This window comes from Vipera berus (genome assembly GCF_964194415.1).
Source record: "Vipera berus genome assembly, chromosome: 1".
NCBI lineage: Eukaryota > Metazoa > Chordata > Lepidosauria > Squamata > Viperidae > Vipera > Vipera berus.
The window spans coordinates 74,987,382-75,007,067 of record NC_138202.1 but is presented as its reverse complement, the minus strand read 5'-3'; the positions used below and the strand labels follow the sequence as shown (position 1 = coordinate 75,007,067).

General features: G+C 40.0%; 1 protein-coding gene and 1 long non-coding RNA gene across 6 annotated transcripts in view; one reads left to right on the top strand and one right to left on the bottom strand.

Moving 5' to 3' along the window:
• LOC308672403 overlaps positions 1-19,686 on the bottom strand; it is a 415,494-nt gene that overhangs the window by 109,913 nt on the left and 285,895 nt on the right. The gene's annotated exons all lie outside the window — the stretch shown is intronic.
• FUT8 (fucosyltransferase 8) overlaps positions 1-19,686 on the top strand; it is a 111,935-nt gene that overhangs the window by 35,597 nt on the left and 56,652 nt on the right. For all 5 annotated transcript variants that reach the window (XM_081335124.1, XM_081335125.1, XM_081335122.1 and 2 more), the window contains 3 exons: positions 6,637-7,048; positions 13,328-13,443; positions 13,553-13,718. In XM_081335124.1, the coding sequence (XP_081191250.1) occupies positions 6,846-7,048; positions 13,328-13,443; positions 13,553-13,718 (485 nt within the window). In that variant the 5' untranslated portion in view covers positions 6,637-6,845. The remainder of the gene's footprint in view (positions 1-6,636; positions 7,049-13,327; positions 13,444-13,552; positions 13,719-19,686) is intronic.

Here is a 19,686-nt window from a genome sequence, read left to right as displayed (position 1 = left end):
CAAGGTTGATAACCAACACGGAATTTGCACATAGTACTTGGCCCTTATCTTATCCCAGTTCTGAATCAGTATATCCCTTATGTAATGACGAGTAAACTGTTTGCTTGGAGGAGTATCTTCCCGCCAAAGAGCAGCATGCCATCCCTGCAACAAATTGAATCCTTCCAAACTCAACAATCGATTATTCCTTAAACTTATCCATTCCTTGCCCCAAACTAAAAGGGCAGCCTGATAATAAAGTTCCCAATTCAGCAGGCCAAGGCCCCCTCTTTCTTTAATTTCTTGCATCATTTTTTCCCCAATCCTGGGCCGTTTCCCCTGCCATACAAATCTAGAAACTACCCCCTCTAACTCTTTTAAGAATTTCATCGAAAGTTTAACCGGTGCTGTCGAAAAGAAAATTCCATTTCTGCAAAATATAAGATTTCACCGTGGCTACCCTTCCTAATAATGAAGTTGTCACTTCTTATGTAACAGCAAAGCAGAGAGACATTGCTAAAGACAAAGGAACTGTTTTACCACTGATAAAGAAAACAGATAACATAATTTCAGTTTCACCGCATCCTGAGGAATATCTAGCTATTTGTTTTGAAATGCTGGATTGTTTGCTTTGAAATGCAAGTATGTGCTTGGTTACGAATCTGGTTTAACAATTTGACCCACTGCCTTACTTGTAGGGAGGAAGTAATAAACATAGTGGTTCTTGAGAAAGATACAGCATAAAGGTTCTTGAGAAAGATACAGCTTTCAAAGAATAATTTATTGCAAAGGGGGGAAAGGTTACATTGGAAGGTTACAATACATTGAGAGTTATATCAGAAGAGATCAAAGTTACATTCACATTCACTGCGCTCTTAGCATAGAGTAATCTGCTATAACCAAAGAAAATCTACATAGAAAGGGGATAAAGAAATTTTAGTCTCTAAACCGTGTCAACAGATGCCTGGTTTATGAATAAAATGCTACCAATAGATATTCCACCTATAAAAGAAATCTGGTAAAGATTTTAAGGGGTAGGTATATAAATTTTTAATGGGCATTTGCTTTGAACCTTGGAGAAAAGTATGTTTCTTAAAATTAGATATATTGTGGAGATTATTTCTTTTCCATGCTGACTTTCAGATCTGGGTATGCTATTATTGAACCTATTTTGTGAAGATAAATCATGTTGTGATAATTTTTTCTTTCATACCAGCCAAGATGTAATTCTGGCATCTGTTTGCTAAAAACAGTGTTCAACAAGAAGAAAAAGTCATAGATTGTTTCAGTGTCTTTTTTTTTAACTTGGGAAAGTTAATGCTATTAGAAAATATAAGTCTGTACCTTGGAATAGACTTTGTTTAGTAGCTGGTATTGGTTAATAGAATGAATCCCTAGATTGATTGCTTTGTATAAGTGACTGTGTGGCGTTACTTTGATGAATCATAACTTACAATAAACAAGAGACATGTTGGAGATATAATATCAGTGCCCCCAAGTGGACAAGCAGGAAAACTCTTAAATGAATCCCAATTAATATATAAGTTGATTTTACTATAAGATTTACTTTGTTAATTTTTAATGTTTCAACTATGCTCCAAAAGATTTCTAATGATTATTCTAAGGATAATGTGCATTAGTTTAATTATAATTTATGTATTGTATTGTTTAGTTATATGCAAATGGTTCTGTTGTGAGTATACATGTTTCAAATGTAGCAAGGTAATTTGAATTTATATACTTTAAGAAGTTAAACTAATACATTTCATAGCAGAAATTAATATTATATATGACTGTTTTAAAGAATTTATATTTTCTTCTAGAATATTTATTATTTATCAGACTAATTGTATAATTCTGCTCTGTTATGAGCTCATGACTATTATGAGAAAACACATTAAGAAAAACCTTAATCAAGAACATAGATAGCAGTGTCCCAAAGGAGATTTTCCAAAAGGTAACTGGACTTTCTTGTTTTTTTTTCTTGAAAATGTTTTACTTCTCATCCATGAAGCTTCTTCAGTTCTGACTGAATGGTGGGGGATTCCCTACTATTCAGTCAGAACTGAAGAAGTTTCTTGGATGAGAAGTGAAATGTTTTCAAGAAAAAAACCCCTCAAAAAAGTCCAGTTGCCTTTTGGAAAAGCACCTTTGGGACAACCATGACCTGGATGATTGAGACTCCCAATAGGCAAATAGCAATGTGAGTCTCAGGACATGTTGCGTCCTCGTTCGCATTCCCCACTGCTGTCTGGAGCCGGAGGACTTCCCCACCCCTTTTGCATCCCAAACGGCTACTATAAACTACTGACTATTATTGCCATGACTGCCTGGGGCTGCTAAGTACTGTCACGCACTGACTGCTGTGGTTGGGGCGGGTCATCTTTGTTCCTGTGAACCCCTCGATGACGAGTACCTGTCATCTCTTCACTCCGCGTGAACTCCCGCTAAAAGGAGATTGTTGCCAACGTTTGAGAGCGCAACTGTGAGCGAGACTAAAGGGGGAGGGGTAGGAGGACCTGGGCTTTGGTGGCCCTTGAGGGGGTAACGTTACAATTATATTTCAGTTTTTCTGTGTAGTAATTGCTAAAAATATAGAAAAGGTAAACAGACGCTGGCTTTTACCATAGTAAGAAAAGAGTCATGTTAGTTTATGGTGGCAAAAAAAATCGGGAAGGTGTTAGCACCATTTCCATGACTACAGCTATCAAAATGTTGATTTTTATCATCAAAATAATAATTATCTAGATTCAGGGATATCTTGTACAGATGGAAGAAAAGACTCAGGTGAACTCACTTTTAGGCTGGGAAAAAATGTATAATACTAGTTAAAATGGGCGGCAACAGCAACACAGACCCTTATACTCTGTCGATGATACAGCCTTTTACAAAATAGGGAACAGAATAAAGATGCTATTGGAGTAAAGAAAGACCTGGCTATCTTAGCAGCTAGCACAAGTGTTGAATATAGTGTTCAACTCTTGTTAAAACTAATGATGCAAATTGCTCTATAGAATGAAATATAAGGACAGTTCCCAGTTAAGAGTGTTAAATTCAGTAGTCTTAGACGTTTACTTCAAAAAATAGTTATTTCATTGAAGAACAGTTCTTTTATGTAAAATAATTTGGAAATCAACAAATACTCTTTGGATTTGCTGTTTGGCTTTTTTAAAATGGAATTTTGTGTGTTAAATTAGCCTCTGTTCTTTAAAAGATTTATTTAAGGGGTACTTTTGAAAGAAAGAAGGGACGCGGTGGCTCAGTGGGTTAGGACGCTGAACTTGTCGATCGGAAGGTCGGCAGTTTGGTGGGTCGAATCCCGAGTGCCGCGTAGCAGAGTGAGCGCCTGTTACTCGTCCCAGCTTCTGCCAACCTAGCAGTTTGAAAGCACATAAAAATGCAAGTAGAAAAATAGGGACCACTACGGTGGGAAGGTAACAGTGTTCCGTGCTAGTCATGCCGGCCACATGACCACGGAGACGTCCTCGGACAAGCGCTGGCTCTTCGGCTATGAAATGGAGATGAGCACCGGCCCCTAGAGTCGGAAACGACTAGCACGCATGTGCGAGGGAACCTTTACCTTTACCTTTGAAAGAAAAGATATATACACTTTTCATTGCTGTTGTTTCTCAGCAAGATAAACAGAGCAAAATATTTTAATATATCTTGATTATATTTACTATTTCATATCATCACTTGTGTTAAAAGTGAAGTATCTGATCCTCAAAGGTAAAGGTAAAGGTTCCTCCACACATGCGTGCTAGTTGTTTCCAACTCTAGGGGCCGGTGCTCATTTCCGTTTCAAAGCCGAAGAGCCAGCGCTTCTCTGAGGACGTCTCTGTGGTCATGTGGCCAGCATGACTAGATGCCAAAGGCGCACGGAACGCTGTTACCTTCCCACCGTAGCGGTCCCTATTTTTCTATTTGCATTTTTACGTGCTTTCGAACTGCTAGGTTGGCAGAAGCTGGGACAAGTAACAGGCGCTCACTCTGTTACGCGGCACTCGGGATTCGACCCGCCAAACCGCCGACCTTCTGATCGACAAGCTCAGTGTCCTAACCCACTGAGTCACCGCGTCCCTTGATCCTCTACTATATGGAAAATCTAATTCATTGATGGCGACAAAAAGAGCCATATTAAAAAAAAAGTGAAACAGTGTACTGGCTCTCAATAATGTTGGCAAAAAGATAACAGATAACAAAGAAAAAATAATGTTACTGAATCCTATTTTGTCTTTTTTTCTCCAACAAGAGATTATATGGCATTCTGAAGAATAGCAGGGTCAGGATTGAAGCTTCAAACTGATAAAAGCATGTTGGGGAAAAAGCTGTTTACTTTAAATAAGTTTACATCTTCAGAACTATATGCATTGTATTGGGGGTACATAAAGAACTTCATGAAAGCTTGACTGAACCATTTTATATTATTTTTGAGAACTCTTAGAGAATTGGCAAACTGCCCAATGGCTGGAAAAGAACAAATGTCACCTGAGTGGCATTACTGGTGGATAGAAACTGGCTTGAAAAATTGTAAGAGTACTCTTCATTGATTCTTTATTAATCTGCAGCAATATATCAAGTGGAATACTACAAGGTGCAGTTCTGGATGCTGTACTAAAACATTTTATTAATGTGGTCAAACCCAGCTTTCAATACAATGTTCAGTTTGGGGTATCATATTTTAAAAGATGTAGCCAATCTTTCTTTGATTTGGTCTGCAGAATATTATTTTGAGGTAGATGGAAAAGTGTTACAGTAGGTAACATGATAGGAGAAGATTATAGAGAGGTCTGTTTCATGCTGTTTCCAGTGGTAGGGGATAACGCCTGTTTTAGCTGTTTTCTGCTAGATTTGTTGACACAGTTTAATATTTGAAGCTCGTTTATTGAATCAGGGGTACTGTTTGTCTAGCCCACAGGTCTGCAACCCGCGGCTCCGGAGCCGCATGCGGCTCTTTCAGCCATCTCCTGCGGCTCCCGGTCTTCTGCCATGTGCACTCCAAAAAAAAAAAAAGTGGGACTAAAAAAGTTCAACCAATCAATTCAAATATGCAGGGTAGGTGCATATCTCGCCTTGGCTCCACTCTTCAGTCAAACCCTGTTCTGCACATGCACGCATGTACGCGCATGCGCACACATTTTTTTGCGGCTCCCAGTTTTTCCTTTTGTGAGGGAACCGGTTCCGAGTGGCTCTTTCACTGTTTCAGGTTGCTGACCCCTGGTCTAGCCTCTTAGGCAGAAATATTAACTAAGCTCAGTTCCCTGAGATTAGACTTTCTAAATGCAAATCTGTATGCTCTGTTAATAGCAAAGCTATAATTGTACAAGGCACATGTGATGTAATAGCATATGTCATCAGGAAAATATATACACCAACATTGTCTTAATCTATATCCTATAATATTACTATAATAATGGATATATAGTTTCCTTGGTGACTTCTCTGGTTAATTGAGCAGGGTTCATTTTATTTCTGTCAATAACCTTGTGAGAAAGAACTGGATTGAGGAAATGAAGGCTGACCTGAAGTCCCAGAACAAGCCTTATATGGTTAAATGAAGCTGGATCTCCCAAGCATCAAACTATCTCCTTAATCATTCCACACTGAAATTATCCTCAGTAGGTTCATGACATTGTTATCAATGTAAGTTTCCATTGTGTAAATGGACACAATGCCAGATGTAACCTTTTAGCAGTATTTTAGATAGGTTAAATCAATATAATGCTTATTATATTCTGTAACAATTTCTTATTTATAGTGGTTTAATAAGCACACTTTTAATAACTTGATACATGTTTTTTGCATTCAGTGAAATATTGTTGTCTCAAAATTAATGTTTTCTGTTCTCCCAGACTTTGCTATGAAGATAATTGCTGTTATTCTGCAATTACTGGAGACATGTTGCAGCTAAATATATTTGTATTTATTGAGACTTTCAACAGAATACCCATATTTATGATTAAGTGTAAGATCTTTTTGATCATATATTATAGCACAGTAACAGACCAGGGGGACTTTTAGAATATCTGTCTATTGGTGGTAGGGTAGTGTATTTGGATTAGATGTCATTTTTCTACCATGGTTCATAAGAACTGTTTGTCTTTGGTCAAGAGAGTTTGTTTATATCTAGCTGTATGAAAACTAGTAGTTTGAAAGTAGAGAAAAAATGATTATTGATTACATGCTATAGAGTCTTTGTCTTCTTTTAACAACCATATAAATTGATTTTCTCTACTGAATTACTCTAATCTACTGAATTAGGTTTCTAGTGCTCTCTGAACGTGGTTGTTTTCTTGCACACATTTCATTACCCAAGCTAGTAAATATCAGTGCTACCAAAGAAAACAATCAAGCTCAGAGAACAGCAAGGACCCCTCATTTCAACCCCGAGCTACAAACATTCTCCTTTATTGATAGGTTTCTTCTTATTTACATATGACTAAGGAATAAAGCCTATTGTTGTACAAGTGAAGGATGAATTCTCTTTGTGTTATTTTGTGTTTGTGTTATTATCACAGTATGTTATTCTTTGGTCAGATGCTGAAGTGGTATAAAGCCAAGAATTGATTTGCAATTCCATATGTAATAATTTGATCTCTATCTAAATACATAATTTTCATTAAAATATGACACTAACGTTTTGTTTCTTTTTTGCAGGCATAAAGCCAAAACGTCTGTGACCTGAGTACTTGGAATATTCATCATCCTGGATAATTATTCTGAAATTCTCCTATAGGATAAATGCCTTGAGAAGCACAAGATGATGATGAATAGCACTGAAACCTTGGAATCTTTGTATTGACTGAGGAATTACAATGTTTACTTTGTGAACAAAAAATACTTTGTAGTGGACAAAACATTTGAAAATGCGGCCATGGACTGGCTCCTGGCGATGGATTATGCTCATCCTTTTTGCTTGGGGAACTTTGCTCTTTTACATAGGTGGCCACTTAGTGAGAGACAGTGAGCATCCGGACCACTCTAGCCGTGAACTGTCAAAAATACTAGCAAAACTTGAACGATTGAAACAGCAGAATGAAGATTTAAGACGAATGGCAGAGTCTCTCAGGTAGGCTTTTAAAATCTTCCTCAAAACATGAGTGCTCTGGGATTTTGTTGTCTATATACAAACATAAGAACAAAGCTGAATTCATTATTAAATAATTTTCTGACAGATCCTGCAATTATACATTTAGAGCTGTGCGCATATTCTGTAATATTTTTTCTTGATATATATCTCTTTGTCAATGGTGGAAGCTATGGAAAGTTTAATGTTGATTTTTTAAAATATATTTGAAAAGTTAACGATGGCCTTAGAGCTAACTGAAAATTTTAAAAGATAGTAATTTTAGGCTACCAAAGCAACTTTATGCTCTCGATTTTAGGGATGTGCAGTTACGCTCTGCTTACAGTTGTGGCCAAAAAGTGGATGGGCAAACTTCCACTTTTTCCCAAAGACTACCAATTTGTCATGAAATAAGTTGAAACTGACATAAGTAAATGGCATCCACCATCCTTTACTCCATAGTCCATAGTGCAAATATTTGGCATTGATTTTTTTCTTTTCTTTCTTGGTTTGTATTTTTAATCTTTTCAAAAATGTCTTTTTTTAAGATTAAATGTTGTTTTGTTACAAAAAATAGAGATACCAAATGAATAACTGGTTCTCCTGGTTTCTAGACTGATGCCTTAGCATCACAACAACCTGGTTTTCCATATGTAGATTTTATCTTCCTGCATTTTTTCCTTACTGTTTTTGTTTATTCAGTTTGAGACATAATATATATCTAGTAAGTAAAAAATGGCTTTATGATTGAGATAAAACTTGAACTTTAGATATGCAGAGATATTTCCAAACAGTAGCGTTTAGTAGTTAGATGGATCTCTTTATGGTAATTAGTAAACTTAAGCCTTACACTGAGGTAGAATTTGCAATTAGAAATCTACGCAGTTACATTTATAAACATAATTTAATCTATATAATACATTAAATAAATCTGCGCCTTTCCATGATATTATCAAATATCATTTGAGGAAAACTTTGCTTCTTTTCTTTTGTAAATAGCATCTGATTTTGATGCCTTAAGATAGTTGGAATATTTCTGTTTTTTTAGTGAAGAGTTATTAATTTTATGAAGATATTTGTATTTAAACTTAGTATACTTTGAATAATGTCATGTAAAAATGCCGAGTTTTTAAAAAATGAATTATGTACATATGTGAAACTTTCTGGAAAGTTCATAAGGAAAATCTCCAAATTCACTTTTGTGAATATATTTGCAATTTTGTGGGAGTGCCACAGATGTTAATTTTCTCCCTCTGGTATTTAATATCTAGTGGGACATTCATACAGTATTTTGGATACCCAATTTTATATTGCCTATTTGGGCATAGCTACAGATGCTATAGGAGTCCTGTACTAGTACCTGGAAATTGTTAGATGTCTGTATGGGAGGAAATTGGCTAAATGTGAACACAAGCAGAATGTATTATGGTTTCTTCCTTGCAATTCTCTGGCAGCTGCAGTGTTACGTGGAGAGGATATATTGCTCTTGAGATGCTTTTCCAGGAGGCAACTGGATGAGAAGTGAAACATCTTCAAAGAAAAACAAAGTCCAGTTGCCTTGTAGAAAAAGCATGTTTGGGATAACTATGACCTGGATGACTGAGAATCTCCATGGACAGATTGAGGGAGAAGATTCGAATTTTGGGGGTCTGCTATATGAGCAGATGGAAGACGCCCTTTGCCCACATCCATTCATCATCCTGGAATGGGAGGACCTGACTACAATGATTCACATCTTTAACAATGCTCATAGTGTTGGGGGACTACATTTAAAGACAATAGGAAATTGTATTGGAGTCAACAGTACAATAGCTCACTTGTTAATTGGCATCAACCACTATGAACATTATACATATATTATATCTAATTGCTAGGATCTGCAGTGGTTGCTAATGTTTCCAAGTGTAAGTAAACTGCTAGTTTTCAGTGGAAAGCTCTATATGGCTTGGCATGTAAGTTCCTACAGAACTACTTATTCCATTTTGATTCAACCCAATATACCCAAAAGAAGTTACTTGAGATATTTTACTTACGTGAAGTGAGGAAGGATAAAACAATCCCTTGAGGAGCTATTGTGGTTCATGCTACTTGGATTTATTATTATATAGCTGTTGCCTCCGTTCTATGGTACATCTTGCAGTGAGGTTGGCCCCTACTCTGCTGCTTTTCCGGAAGAGTGTTGAGACTTGGTTCTGTCAACTAGCAAGGGAACCCAAGAGTGTGATGCAACCCTGGGTGGTGGGTGTCTTGAGGATGCTCTCTCCATCTTTTTAACTTTATTTATCTTTGTATGGATTTTTAGGAGTATAGATTTTGATCAATTTTTCTTTTAAACCCCCTAGTCACTTAGATAGCGAGATGGGCAATGTATAAATTTGATTAATAAAATAAATACATTAACAAATAAGTAACCATATACAGTATGGTGTTCCTGCCTGCATCTTAAACCCTGCCACTCTGTGTTGGACTGTCTCTGAGGCCCCTCTTCACAGTATCTTGTGCTGTATCTATTGTGGTATGCCTAGACCTCCACTTCTATGGATCTGGTGCTTAGTGCTTGTTCTTGTGCTGCTATCAGCCCTTTCCAGCCACTAGAAAGATATCAGCCATCTCAGCTATCTGTTAATGGTATATTCTATGCATGGACTAGTCTTGCCGTGACCCTTTCCCTCCCCCTTTCTCTATACGTCCGAGAGGCAGTTTGCTGTACTGGTTAAGGCATCAGGCTAGAAGCTGGTAGATTGTGAGTTTGTAGTCCCACCTTGGGTGTGAAGTCAGTTATTTGACCTTGAGCTAGTCACATTCGCTGAGCACTAGGAAGTAGGCGGTGGTAAACTACTTCTGAAATCTTGCCAAGAAAGCTATAGGAACCTATCCATGCTGTCTCTGAGAATTGGACATAACTGAATGGAAGAAAATATGTATAATTTACCATAATTATGTTTTTATTAAGTATTGTGTTTTAAGCTTTTATTATTCTTTGGTTGCTTTTATTGTAATTCTGGTCTGTTGTAATCTACCATTATATGTGCCATGATTAAAATATTTATTTATTTATTTATTTATTTATTAGTTTTTATAAACCGCCCTTCTCCCGAGGGACTCGGGGCGGTGTACAGAGGAAGGAAGGTATACAGATGAACAATAAAAATAATAAAAAACAATAGTGAAAACAAATTGGGACCCCAATTAACGCTATCATGCCAGGCCGGACTGCTGGAACAGGAAAGTTTTTAAGTCGCGTCGGAAGGTACGGAGGTCGGGGGCCATCCGGATTTCGGTTGGTAAGCTGTTCCAGAGGGCTGGCGCACCCACTGAGAATGCCCTCCCCCTGGGGGCCACCAGCCGACATTCCTTGAGCGGTGGCACCCTGAGGAGGCCCTCTCTGTGGGAGTGCACAGGACGGTGGGGTGCTGACATTGGCAGAAGGTGCTCCCGTAGGTAGTCCGGACCCATGCCATGTAGGGCTTTGTATGTCATTGTTAGCACCTTGAACTTCACACGGAAGGCAACCGGAAGCCAGTGCAGCGCACGGAGGAGAGGTGTGATATGGGAGTATCGGGGGGCTCCCAAGAGTGTCCGTGCCGCTGCACTTTGCACCAGTTGAAGCTTCCGAGTGGATCTCAAGGGCAGCCCCATGTAGAGAGCGTTACAATAGTCTAGGCGAGAGGTCACAAGGGCATGGGTGACTGTACGTAAGGAATCCAGGTCCAGATAAGGCCGTAGTTGGCGAACTAGTCGAACCCGGGAGAAGGCCCCCTTGGTCACAGCTCCTATGTGGTCTTCTAGGGAGAGCTGCGAATCTAGGAGGACACCCAGGTTGCGGGCCCTATCAACAGGGGGTAGTAACTTGTCCCCGATGTTAAGCAATGGGACGTTCAGAATATCCTGGCTTGCCGGAACGTACAGCCATTCAGTCTTGTCCGGGTTCAGTTGAAGCCTGTTCCTCCCCATCCATTCCCGGACCGCTTTCAGGCAGCGGGACATCACGTCTAGGGCATCACTGATATTGTTTGGAGTTGAGATAAAAAGCTGGGTGTCATCAGCATACTGATGGTACCCTACTCCAAAACTGCGAATGATCTCACCCAGCGGTTTCATGTAGATGTTGAACAGGAGAGGCGAGAGGACCGACCCCTGAGGGACTCCGCAAGTGAGAGGCCTCGGGGTCGACCTCTGTCCCCCTGTCAGCACCGACTGCGAGCGACCCTGGAGAAAGGAGGAGAACCAACGCAGAACCGTGCCTCCCACTCCCAGTCCCCTGAGGCGTCGCAGTAAGATACCATGGTCGATGGTATCGAAAGCCGCCGAGAGGTCTAATAAGACTAGGACAGAGGAATGGCCCCTGTCCCGGGCTCTCCAGAGATCATTCATAAAATATATGTGCCCTGTCATATGTGATTCTTCTGAAATGCAAGTATTTGTGTACATGCTTACCTAAAGAACATACTTTTAAATAGTTTTCTATTGAATATTGTTTTGTGCAGATTTTCTACATAAGATAATACAGTAATGCACATATTTTTGTTTAGAAAATTGCATCCAAATACAGAAAATGTGATTGTTTGTTTGTTTGTTTATTAAATTGTTAAGTTTATTTGCCACCTCTTGCTGTGGGGCTACTCTAGTTGGCTTACAATAATAAAAACAGAAAATGAAAAGAAATATAACAGTAACAAAATCATGGAACAGTGGAATCAACAATGAAAAAGAATACAATGAGAATACAGCAATATGAGAATAAAAGATGGGCAGATAGGGAAGCAGGTAAAAGAGGCGGAGTGGGGTTTGTTATCAGTATAGTAGGCACCTACATTGTGGTACTCCTGGATTGGGTCCCCAGGCTGACAGGTGTTCATGTTCTTACAGAAGGATGGGAGGATGGAGGCAGATCTCAACTTGGAGGGTAGGATTATTGAAGATTAACTGCATATTCCTTTCTGGATTTATTATTACATTGGGGAATTTGAGACCCTAGAGCTTGTTATTTTTATGTTGGGCTATACTAAATCTCAAAAAAAGTTTCTCATGCTATTTTTGATTTGTGCTGTACTTGCTCTATTCTGCCAGCTTGTCTCAGTTGACTATGAATCTGAATATGAAAGTAGATACTGATAAATTTTTACTATTTATTTTTCTCTCTAAGCTTGCTGTACCCAACTAAAGATGTTTAGAATGAACTAAAGGAATATATCATAGATCTTACCTTTTTTTGCATCCCATTGAGGTTGTTTTCATAGTGTTCCCATTTGATAAAATGGGCCTACTTCATTCCAACCTGACTGTTCCAAAGATGCAAGGGATTGGAGGTTATTAAATTTGATTCCTTCATTTTAAATGGGTGAGAAGGATTGTGCCCATTAGAACAGATGTGGGGCCACCCTGTTTTCCTTGTCTCCTCAATCGTAATCTGTTAAAATGACTTTCTTTTCAACTGTCAATCACCAAGAGAATGATCCTCTCCAACTCATTGTGAAATTAGTTATAAAAGCCTGTATTCATTGGTTACATTACCAAGCCAATGCTTGCAGGAAAAAGAATTTGAAAATTACATCATGTAAGGATATGAAGAGATCAATCTTTTCCTTAATTCAGATGAAGTTTTATTACTTTGGGATTCTATTTGTACTTAAGTGTTTCAGCTACTGAATGTAGTTTCCAGCTCCTAATTCATAGTATCTGGAGGTTTTCCTTACTAAATTCCGAATAAGAATATTAAAGCCAAGTATAACATTTAAGTTCTAATTTATGAATGTATGTAAACTGAATGACTCTAAGTATTTGGGATTACAGAGCTGATAGCACATAACCATCTACAGAAAGTTTGTCTAATAGAGAGGCTACTTTTGATATGTGTATACCTGGATAGTCCAAATTTGGAAAATTGTATCAAAATGTGGATGAGATAACATTATTTTATATTGAACTAAATTGTTCAGTAAGTGGTATTCATCCTGTGTACAATTATAAACAGAAGTGGCAGTTGTATGCCTTCTTCATATTTTATTGTGCTTAAAACAACATGAATAATTATTTCTCTTCTCTTGTCCTTTTATAGTGGTGTTGTACAATTTTTTTTATTTAGACTGCCAGATAATATTTACAAATTGCTCACTCCTCTGACATTGTAATTATCATATTGTAATTTATTATTGGGCTACACATTTTAAAAATTGATTGGTTAATTTCGTAATTGCAATACTAATTCTTGCAGTTTTTAACTAATAATGCAGTTGCATGTGTCCATTTAAATTATTTCACACACTTTTATTTTTGCTATAGGATACCAGATGGTTCTATTGATCAGGGCCCTGCTGCAGGAAGAGTACATGCTTTAGAAGAACAGCTAATAAAAGCCAAAGAACAGATGGAAAATTACAAACAGCAAACAGGAGATGGTTTGTATAGGAAAACATTTTTTATATTCAGATTAGTATTCAGTTTTGCAACATGTGTCCCATTTAGAGAATTAATGTTAACTACTCTTCACTTTCTTTATTTTATTAGTGGGCTTTGGAAAAGACCATGAAATACTAAGAAGAAGGATTGAAAATGGAGTCAAGGAATTTTGGTTTTTTCTCCAGAGTGAGCTGAAGAAATTAAAAAACTTGGAAGGAAATGAATTGCATAAACATATTGATGAACTTCTGTTTAACTTGGGTGATCATGAAAGGTACTAGTAGTTGTTATTAAATATTTGTTGCAGTTTCAAACTTGTTTAAATAGAGTAACATTATAAACCAGTGTTTCTTAAAGTCCTGGGGTCTTCTGAATGGTCTACAAAATCAATTATTTGCCAGCCTATGTTGAAAAATAATACAATATTAAAATCCCATTGAACAATTGTGAGAAGCGATAATAGCAGCGAAGGAATCAATTTTAATTTTTAATATGGTAAACATCAATAAATAGTGTCTGTTATGTTTCGGGTTCAGACGAGCAGGAAAGACGCCAGGCAGATGAGTACAGAAGAATAGTTGCTTTATTCATAACTTTAATTGTACTAAGGGTTAGGGATATCTATGCAGTCTTTATATTGTCTCCCAAAGTCTGAACAACCAATCAGATTGAACCCATCATTCCCGCCCAGTTGACTGCAGCCTGGACTGGAAAGTCCCATCTGTGTTGCTGGAGAACCGTTAGCTTTCCAGCATACACGTGATAAGTTCTTCCCAAAAGTTCAATACATAACACCCCTTCCCCTTTTAAGGAACAGACATTATAACCCTTGACATTTAAGGATTATGATTCACTCCCGACCTCCAATATTTAATTGAATGTTTGACCCCATTCAAGGTAGAATAATCATAGCGTGACCTTCACGGACATGCAATGTATAGGTTGCATCCAATGAGACAGACAGTTTTACTGTTCTGCCAGTAGTATCGCACTACCTAATAGTGTATAGTGGACTACAAAGAGATTAAAGAACGTCTCACTGAAAAGACTCTCTCTCAGTTAATCCCCTTTCAGTATGCAAATGCAACCTATTACATGTTGATTAACAAAATCCAAAAAACAATGGGCATGCTCACAAGCTGGTAAACCATTTACAATACTTTGTCTTATTTGACAACATAGTCAGCAAGGTATGCAGGTGGCCTGTGAGGCCGTGAGGAACGTCTTTGAGTTCCACCCACTTTGTGGTCTACCAACTTATCTGGCACGCCAGGTGTGTTCATGCTCTCCTGTGCTGGAGAATCTGAGGATGGAGGATTGCTCTGGCTGGCCTCACCCGGTAGGCCCACCCCAGAGTCAAAATTTGAAGCAGAGTGAGCGCAGTGGTCACTGGAGTTTGGCTGATCCGACTGATCAGGGGTTCCATGTTGCACCTCCGTGCTGTCTTGGTCCTCTTCAGACTCGAAACCTGCTGTGTGCTGAAAACACTGATAGGGAGGATAAGAGCTAGCCTGTGTGCCAGCTTGATAACTACGAGAGGGACTAGTACCCCCATACTCACTTAGTGACCATTCTGGAAATCTCTTCCTTGGTTGGCCCACATGCCGTCTTACCAGACGCCCTCCCTCCACCCCTACTGTGTATGATGGGGCCCTGATTTGTCAACCACCTTCCCCGGTACCCACAAATGTCCCGGCCCATAATTTCTGGCCCAGACCAAGTCACCAGGTTGTAGCCCCCTCAGGGGTTTGGGTTGAGCAGCATCTGACGCCACTCTGTCTGGATGGAGTCTGTCCAGCTTAGTGATGAGGCGTCTGCCCCAGCGAAGCTCCGCAGGACTTTTTCCTGTGGCTGTACAAGGTGTGGAGTGTTGACAAAGTAGAAAGTCTGCTAGTCTGTGGTGCCACTCACCTGTGATGATGTGCTTGAGTGCGTCTTTGGTCGTTCTCACCATTCGTTCTGCTTGTCCATTCGACGATGGGTGGAATGGTGCAGATGTGGCATGTCTGATCATGTTTGCTCTGAGGAAAGCCTGAAACTCAGCAGCTGTAAATTGAGCCCCATTATCTGAAACTATGACATCAGGTAGCCCATGTGTAGCAAAAAGTTTCCTCAGCACCTGGATGGTCCTAGCAGTAGTCATATTGGGGACTGGAACTACTTCCAGCCATTTTGAGTGGCTATCCACTACAACTAAGAGTAGCTGTCCTTGAAAAGGCCCAGCGTAATCAATATGAATCCTGGACCAGGGCGTGTGAGTTGCCTCCCATCTATGGACAGGTGCCTGAGGCATTTCAGCTCTTGACCTTTGGCAGATATAGCAACCGTGTACCTGCTCCTCAACAGCCTTATCTAAACCAGGCCACCACAGGTAGCTTCTAGCTAATGCTTTCATGCGCACTATACCAGGGTGTCCCTCATGCAAGGACTGTAGTACTCTGTCCCTCAAAACTGAGGGAATAATGACTATTACCCCATAACAAACATCCTTTGTGTGCAGATAACTCATGCCTCCTGATAAAATAACTCTGGAATTCAGGGCCTGTACTTCTGTCTTGCCATCCCGTGAATACCCACGACAATACTTTGCTTAGAATTCTATCTGTAGCAGTTTCAGCAGCAATGTCCCCAGCATGGAGGGGGAATTCAGGTAAATCCTGTATGGACAGTATTTGTGCAGCAGGGGCTAGATCAGGATCCATAAGAGGTAAGGGTAGCCTACTGAGGCCATCTGCATGGCCCATTTCCTTTCCAGGTTTGTGAATCATCTTGAAATTATAAGCAGACAAAAATATGGACCACCTGAGCATTCTAGGTGATAATATGTGGGGGGTTTGCTTATCTGTTGTGAATAAGCCCAAAAGAGGTTTTGTGATCAGTAAATACAGTGAATTTCCTTCCATATAAATAATCATGGAATTTTTTGACCCCAGCCACTATGGCTAAGGCTTCCTTATCAATTTGTGCATAATTTCTTTCAGCAACAGATAAGGTTCTAGAATAGTATGCTATGGGGACTTGCTTCCCATTTTTTTCTAAGTGGCTTAGAACAGCTCCCACTCCATAGGGAGATGTATCACAAGCAGTGCAAACAGGTTTAGATTCTGTATAATGTGTGACAGTAGATTTGTCTGACAACAGGCCCTTAAGGTCCTGAAAACTCCTCTCATGTACATTGGTCCAATTCCAGACAGCCTTCTTATCAAGCAGCCAGTGGAGGGGCTCTGCTATGGCTGCCTTATGAGGCAGAAATGTATGATAAAAATTCAATAAACCCAAAAATGCTTGTAATTCTGCTTTATTCTTGGGACTAGGAACCAATTTGATGGCCTTTACCTTTGATTCTGCAGGGTGGATTCCACTGGCATCTATACGGAATCCCAAAAACTCTGTTGCAGTGACCCCTATACTGCATTTGTTTCTTTTCAATTTAAGGCCCGTGTTGCGTAGCCTGTGCAATACAGCCCTGAGCCTACTAGCCAAAATCTATTCAGATTCTCCTGCGATGAGAACATCATCAAAGTATGGGCAAACACCCTGAATGCCCTTAAGTGTGCGTTCCATAATTTCTTGAAATATGCCTGGTGCTACGCTTACGCCAAACTGCAGCCGTTTGACCTTGAAAGCTCCTTTGTGTGTGACTATAGTTTGAGCCGCTGCTGTGGCCTCATCTACTGGCAGCTGCTGGTACGCCTGCGCCAAATCGAGCTTAGCGAAAATGGCGCCTCCCTGTAAAGAGGCGAGAATATGGCTGACTATTGGAACCGGGTAAGCATGCTGGTGTAAAGCTTTGTTTAGGGTGCACTTATAGTCCACGCAAATACGAACTTCTCCATTTGGCTTAAGTGGGGTAACGATAGGGGTTTACCATTCCCCCCTTCAACAGGCTGCAACACTCCTTGTTCCACTAATTTATCTATTTCTGCTTCGATTTTGTGTTTTAATGTAAACGGAACTCTTCTTGGTTTTATTCTGATTGGCATTACATTAGGGTCTAATTTAAACGAAATAGGCAGCCCTGTGTAAGTTCCCAACTTAGAATCGAACACATCTGCAAATTCCTCACACACAGTTCTGAGGTCAATACTTTGTGTTCGATTTATGCCTGTTATCTGGATTCCCAATGACTCAAACCAGTCAAGTCCTATCAGACTTGTTCGTTGGCCTTCTACCACTACGACATCCAGGTGCCCTAGAAACTTTTTAAATTTTACTGACAGGGTGGCTTCCCCCTTGATTTTAACATGGGCGTTCTGAAAGTTGGTCAGAATAATGCTTGAGGGCCTCAATTTCACCCAGTGATTGCTGCGGCTGCAAACAGTTAAATGTCTCATGCGAAATGATCGAGACTGCTGAGCCAGAGTCTAATTCCATGTTACATGGAATGCCTTGTAATTCGATTGAAAGTTTAAGCTTGGATTTAAGGGGACGTCGAGCCCCTGTGCGGCAGATACTCCTCCGGCTTTTAACCCCCCCCACACTGGTTGGACCCTGGGCCCCAGTACCTCTCCTTGTCGGCTCCCCCGACTGCTGCTTGTGTTGACCGTCTCTTTGATGAGCTCGGCATACAACTGCGATGTGTCCAGTCCTTCCACAGGCCTGACACGTGGCCATCCGGAACCTGCAGTTCACATGGGCATGGTTGCCGCCACAACCCATGCATCTAGGGAAGAGAACTGCCTTATAATTATTCTCTTTTTGTTGAAGTCTGCGTTCTTGTGTTCCTGCTTGCTTCTGTAGCTTGTCTATCTTTGTCTCTTCCTCTACTGTGGTTTTGCCGCCATATTTTGCGACCTCGTGTTGGATTGATTCTTCTGTTTTGAGAGGTTTGGTGGTTTGCACTACTTGTACTGCGCCTCCGGCTGCTTCGTCAGCCATTATTTCGTCTTGTGTCTCCAAAAGTGTTAATTTGGTTTTGCGAATAGTCTCTGTTGGAGGGCTTTATCGTGAAGGCCGCATACTAACCGATCCCTCAGGCGTTCTTCCAGGTTGGAGAATTTGCAAAGACGCGCGGCCTGGCACAGGCCTGCGATGAACTCCGATGCCGTTTCTCCTGGGTGTTGCACTTTCTGATCAAATTTGAATCTCCACGCCATTTTGGATATTCTCGGTTTAAAATGTGCATTCAACTTTTGCTTGAGGTTGGCAAACGATACTGACTCTATCGGCGTGGGGGCAAATAGGCTCTCCACTAGATCAAATGTTGCAGGTTCACATATGCAGAGTAGTGTTGCTGCCTTGAGGCCTTCAGCGATTTGATTTGCCCGTAGGTAATTTTCGATCTGCCCGAGGTACGACGGCCACTCTTTGGGGTGGCGAATGTCGAACTCTCAGAGCTTGCCAACCTTTGGCATCTTCTCAACTCCTGCATTCTGGATCCTGCTTTACGAGCTCAGACGGGTAATTCTGAGTGTGTGGCTGCTAGCGTATTAATACTAGCTGGCCAAAAGAGAAGGGGGTGAAAGATGCCTCTTCCCACCAGCATGTAAAGCCGACCCCTCGTGACTTCAGCTCTTTGCGAAGCAGGATCCCATCTTCGTTGCCACTGTTATGTTTCGGGTTCGGACGAGCAGGAAAGATGCCAGGCAGATGAGTACAGAAGAATAGTTGCTTTATTCATAACTTTAACTGTACTGAGGGTTAGGGGTACCCATGCAGTCTTTATATAGTCTCCCATAGTCTGAACAACCAATCAGATTGAACCCATCATTCCCACCAAGTTGACTGCAGCCTGGACTGGAAAGTCCCATCTGTATTGCTGGATAACCGTTAGCTTTCCAGCATACACGTGATAAGGTCTTCCCAAAAGCTCAATACATAACAGTGCCCATACAAACAAAAGCTCTTTTTGGAGCTACCATCTGTCTATTTATATGCTACTAAAACTCCTATCTGTAATCTTTACTTGGGCAAAACAGTGTCTCATAAGGCAAAACTTTTTCAACCAAGGTATATCCAATGATCTAATTTACAGAATGTATCCAAACTCCTGGACCCATGACTTCCATGGAACTGAAATTATGACATAAATTTCATAGATCAGTTAATTAGAAAATATGAAATTAACTGGGAAACTATTATATTATATGAAAAATACCCTGTATTTTAACAGAATGTAACATATAGAATGCAGTGGTTTTTAAAACAAATTTTTGTACCTTACAGGTGAAACTCAAAAAATTAGAATATCGTGCAAAAGTTCGTTTATTTCAGTAATGCAACTTAAAAGGGGAAACTAATAT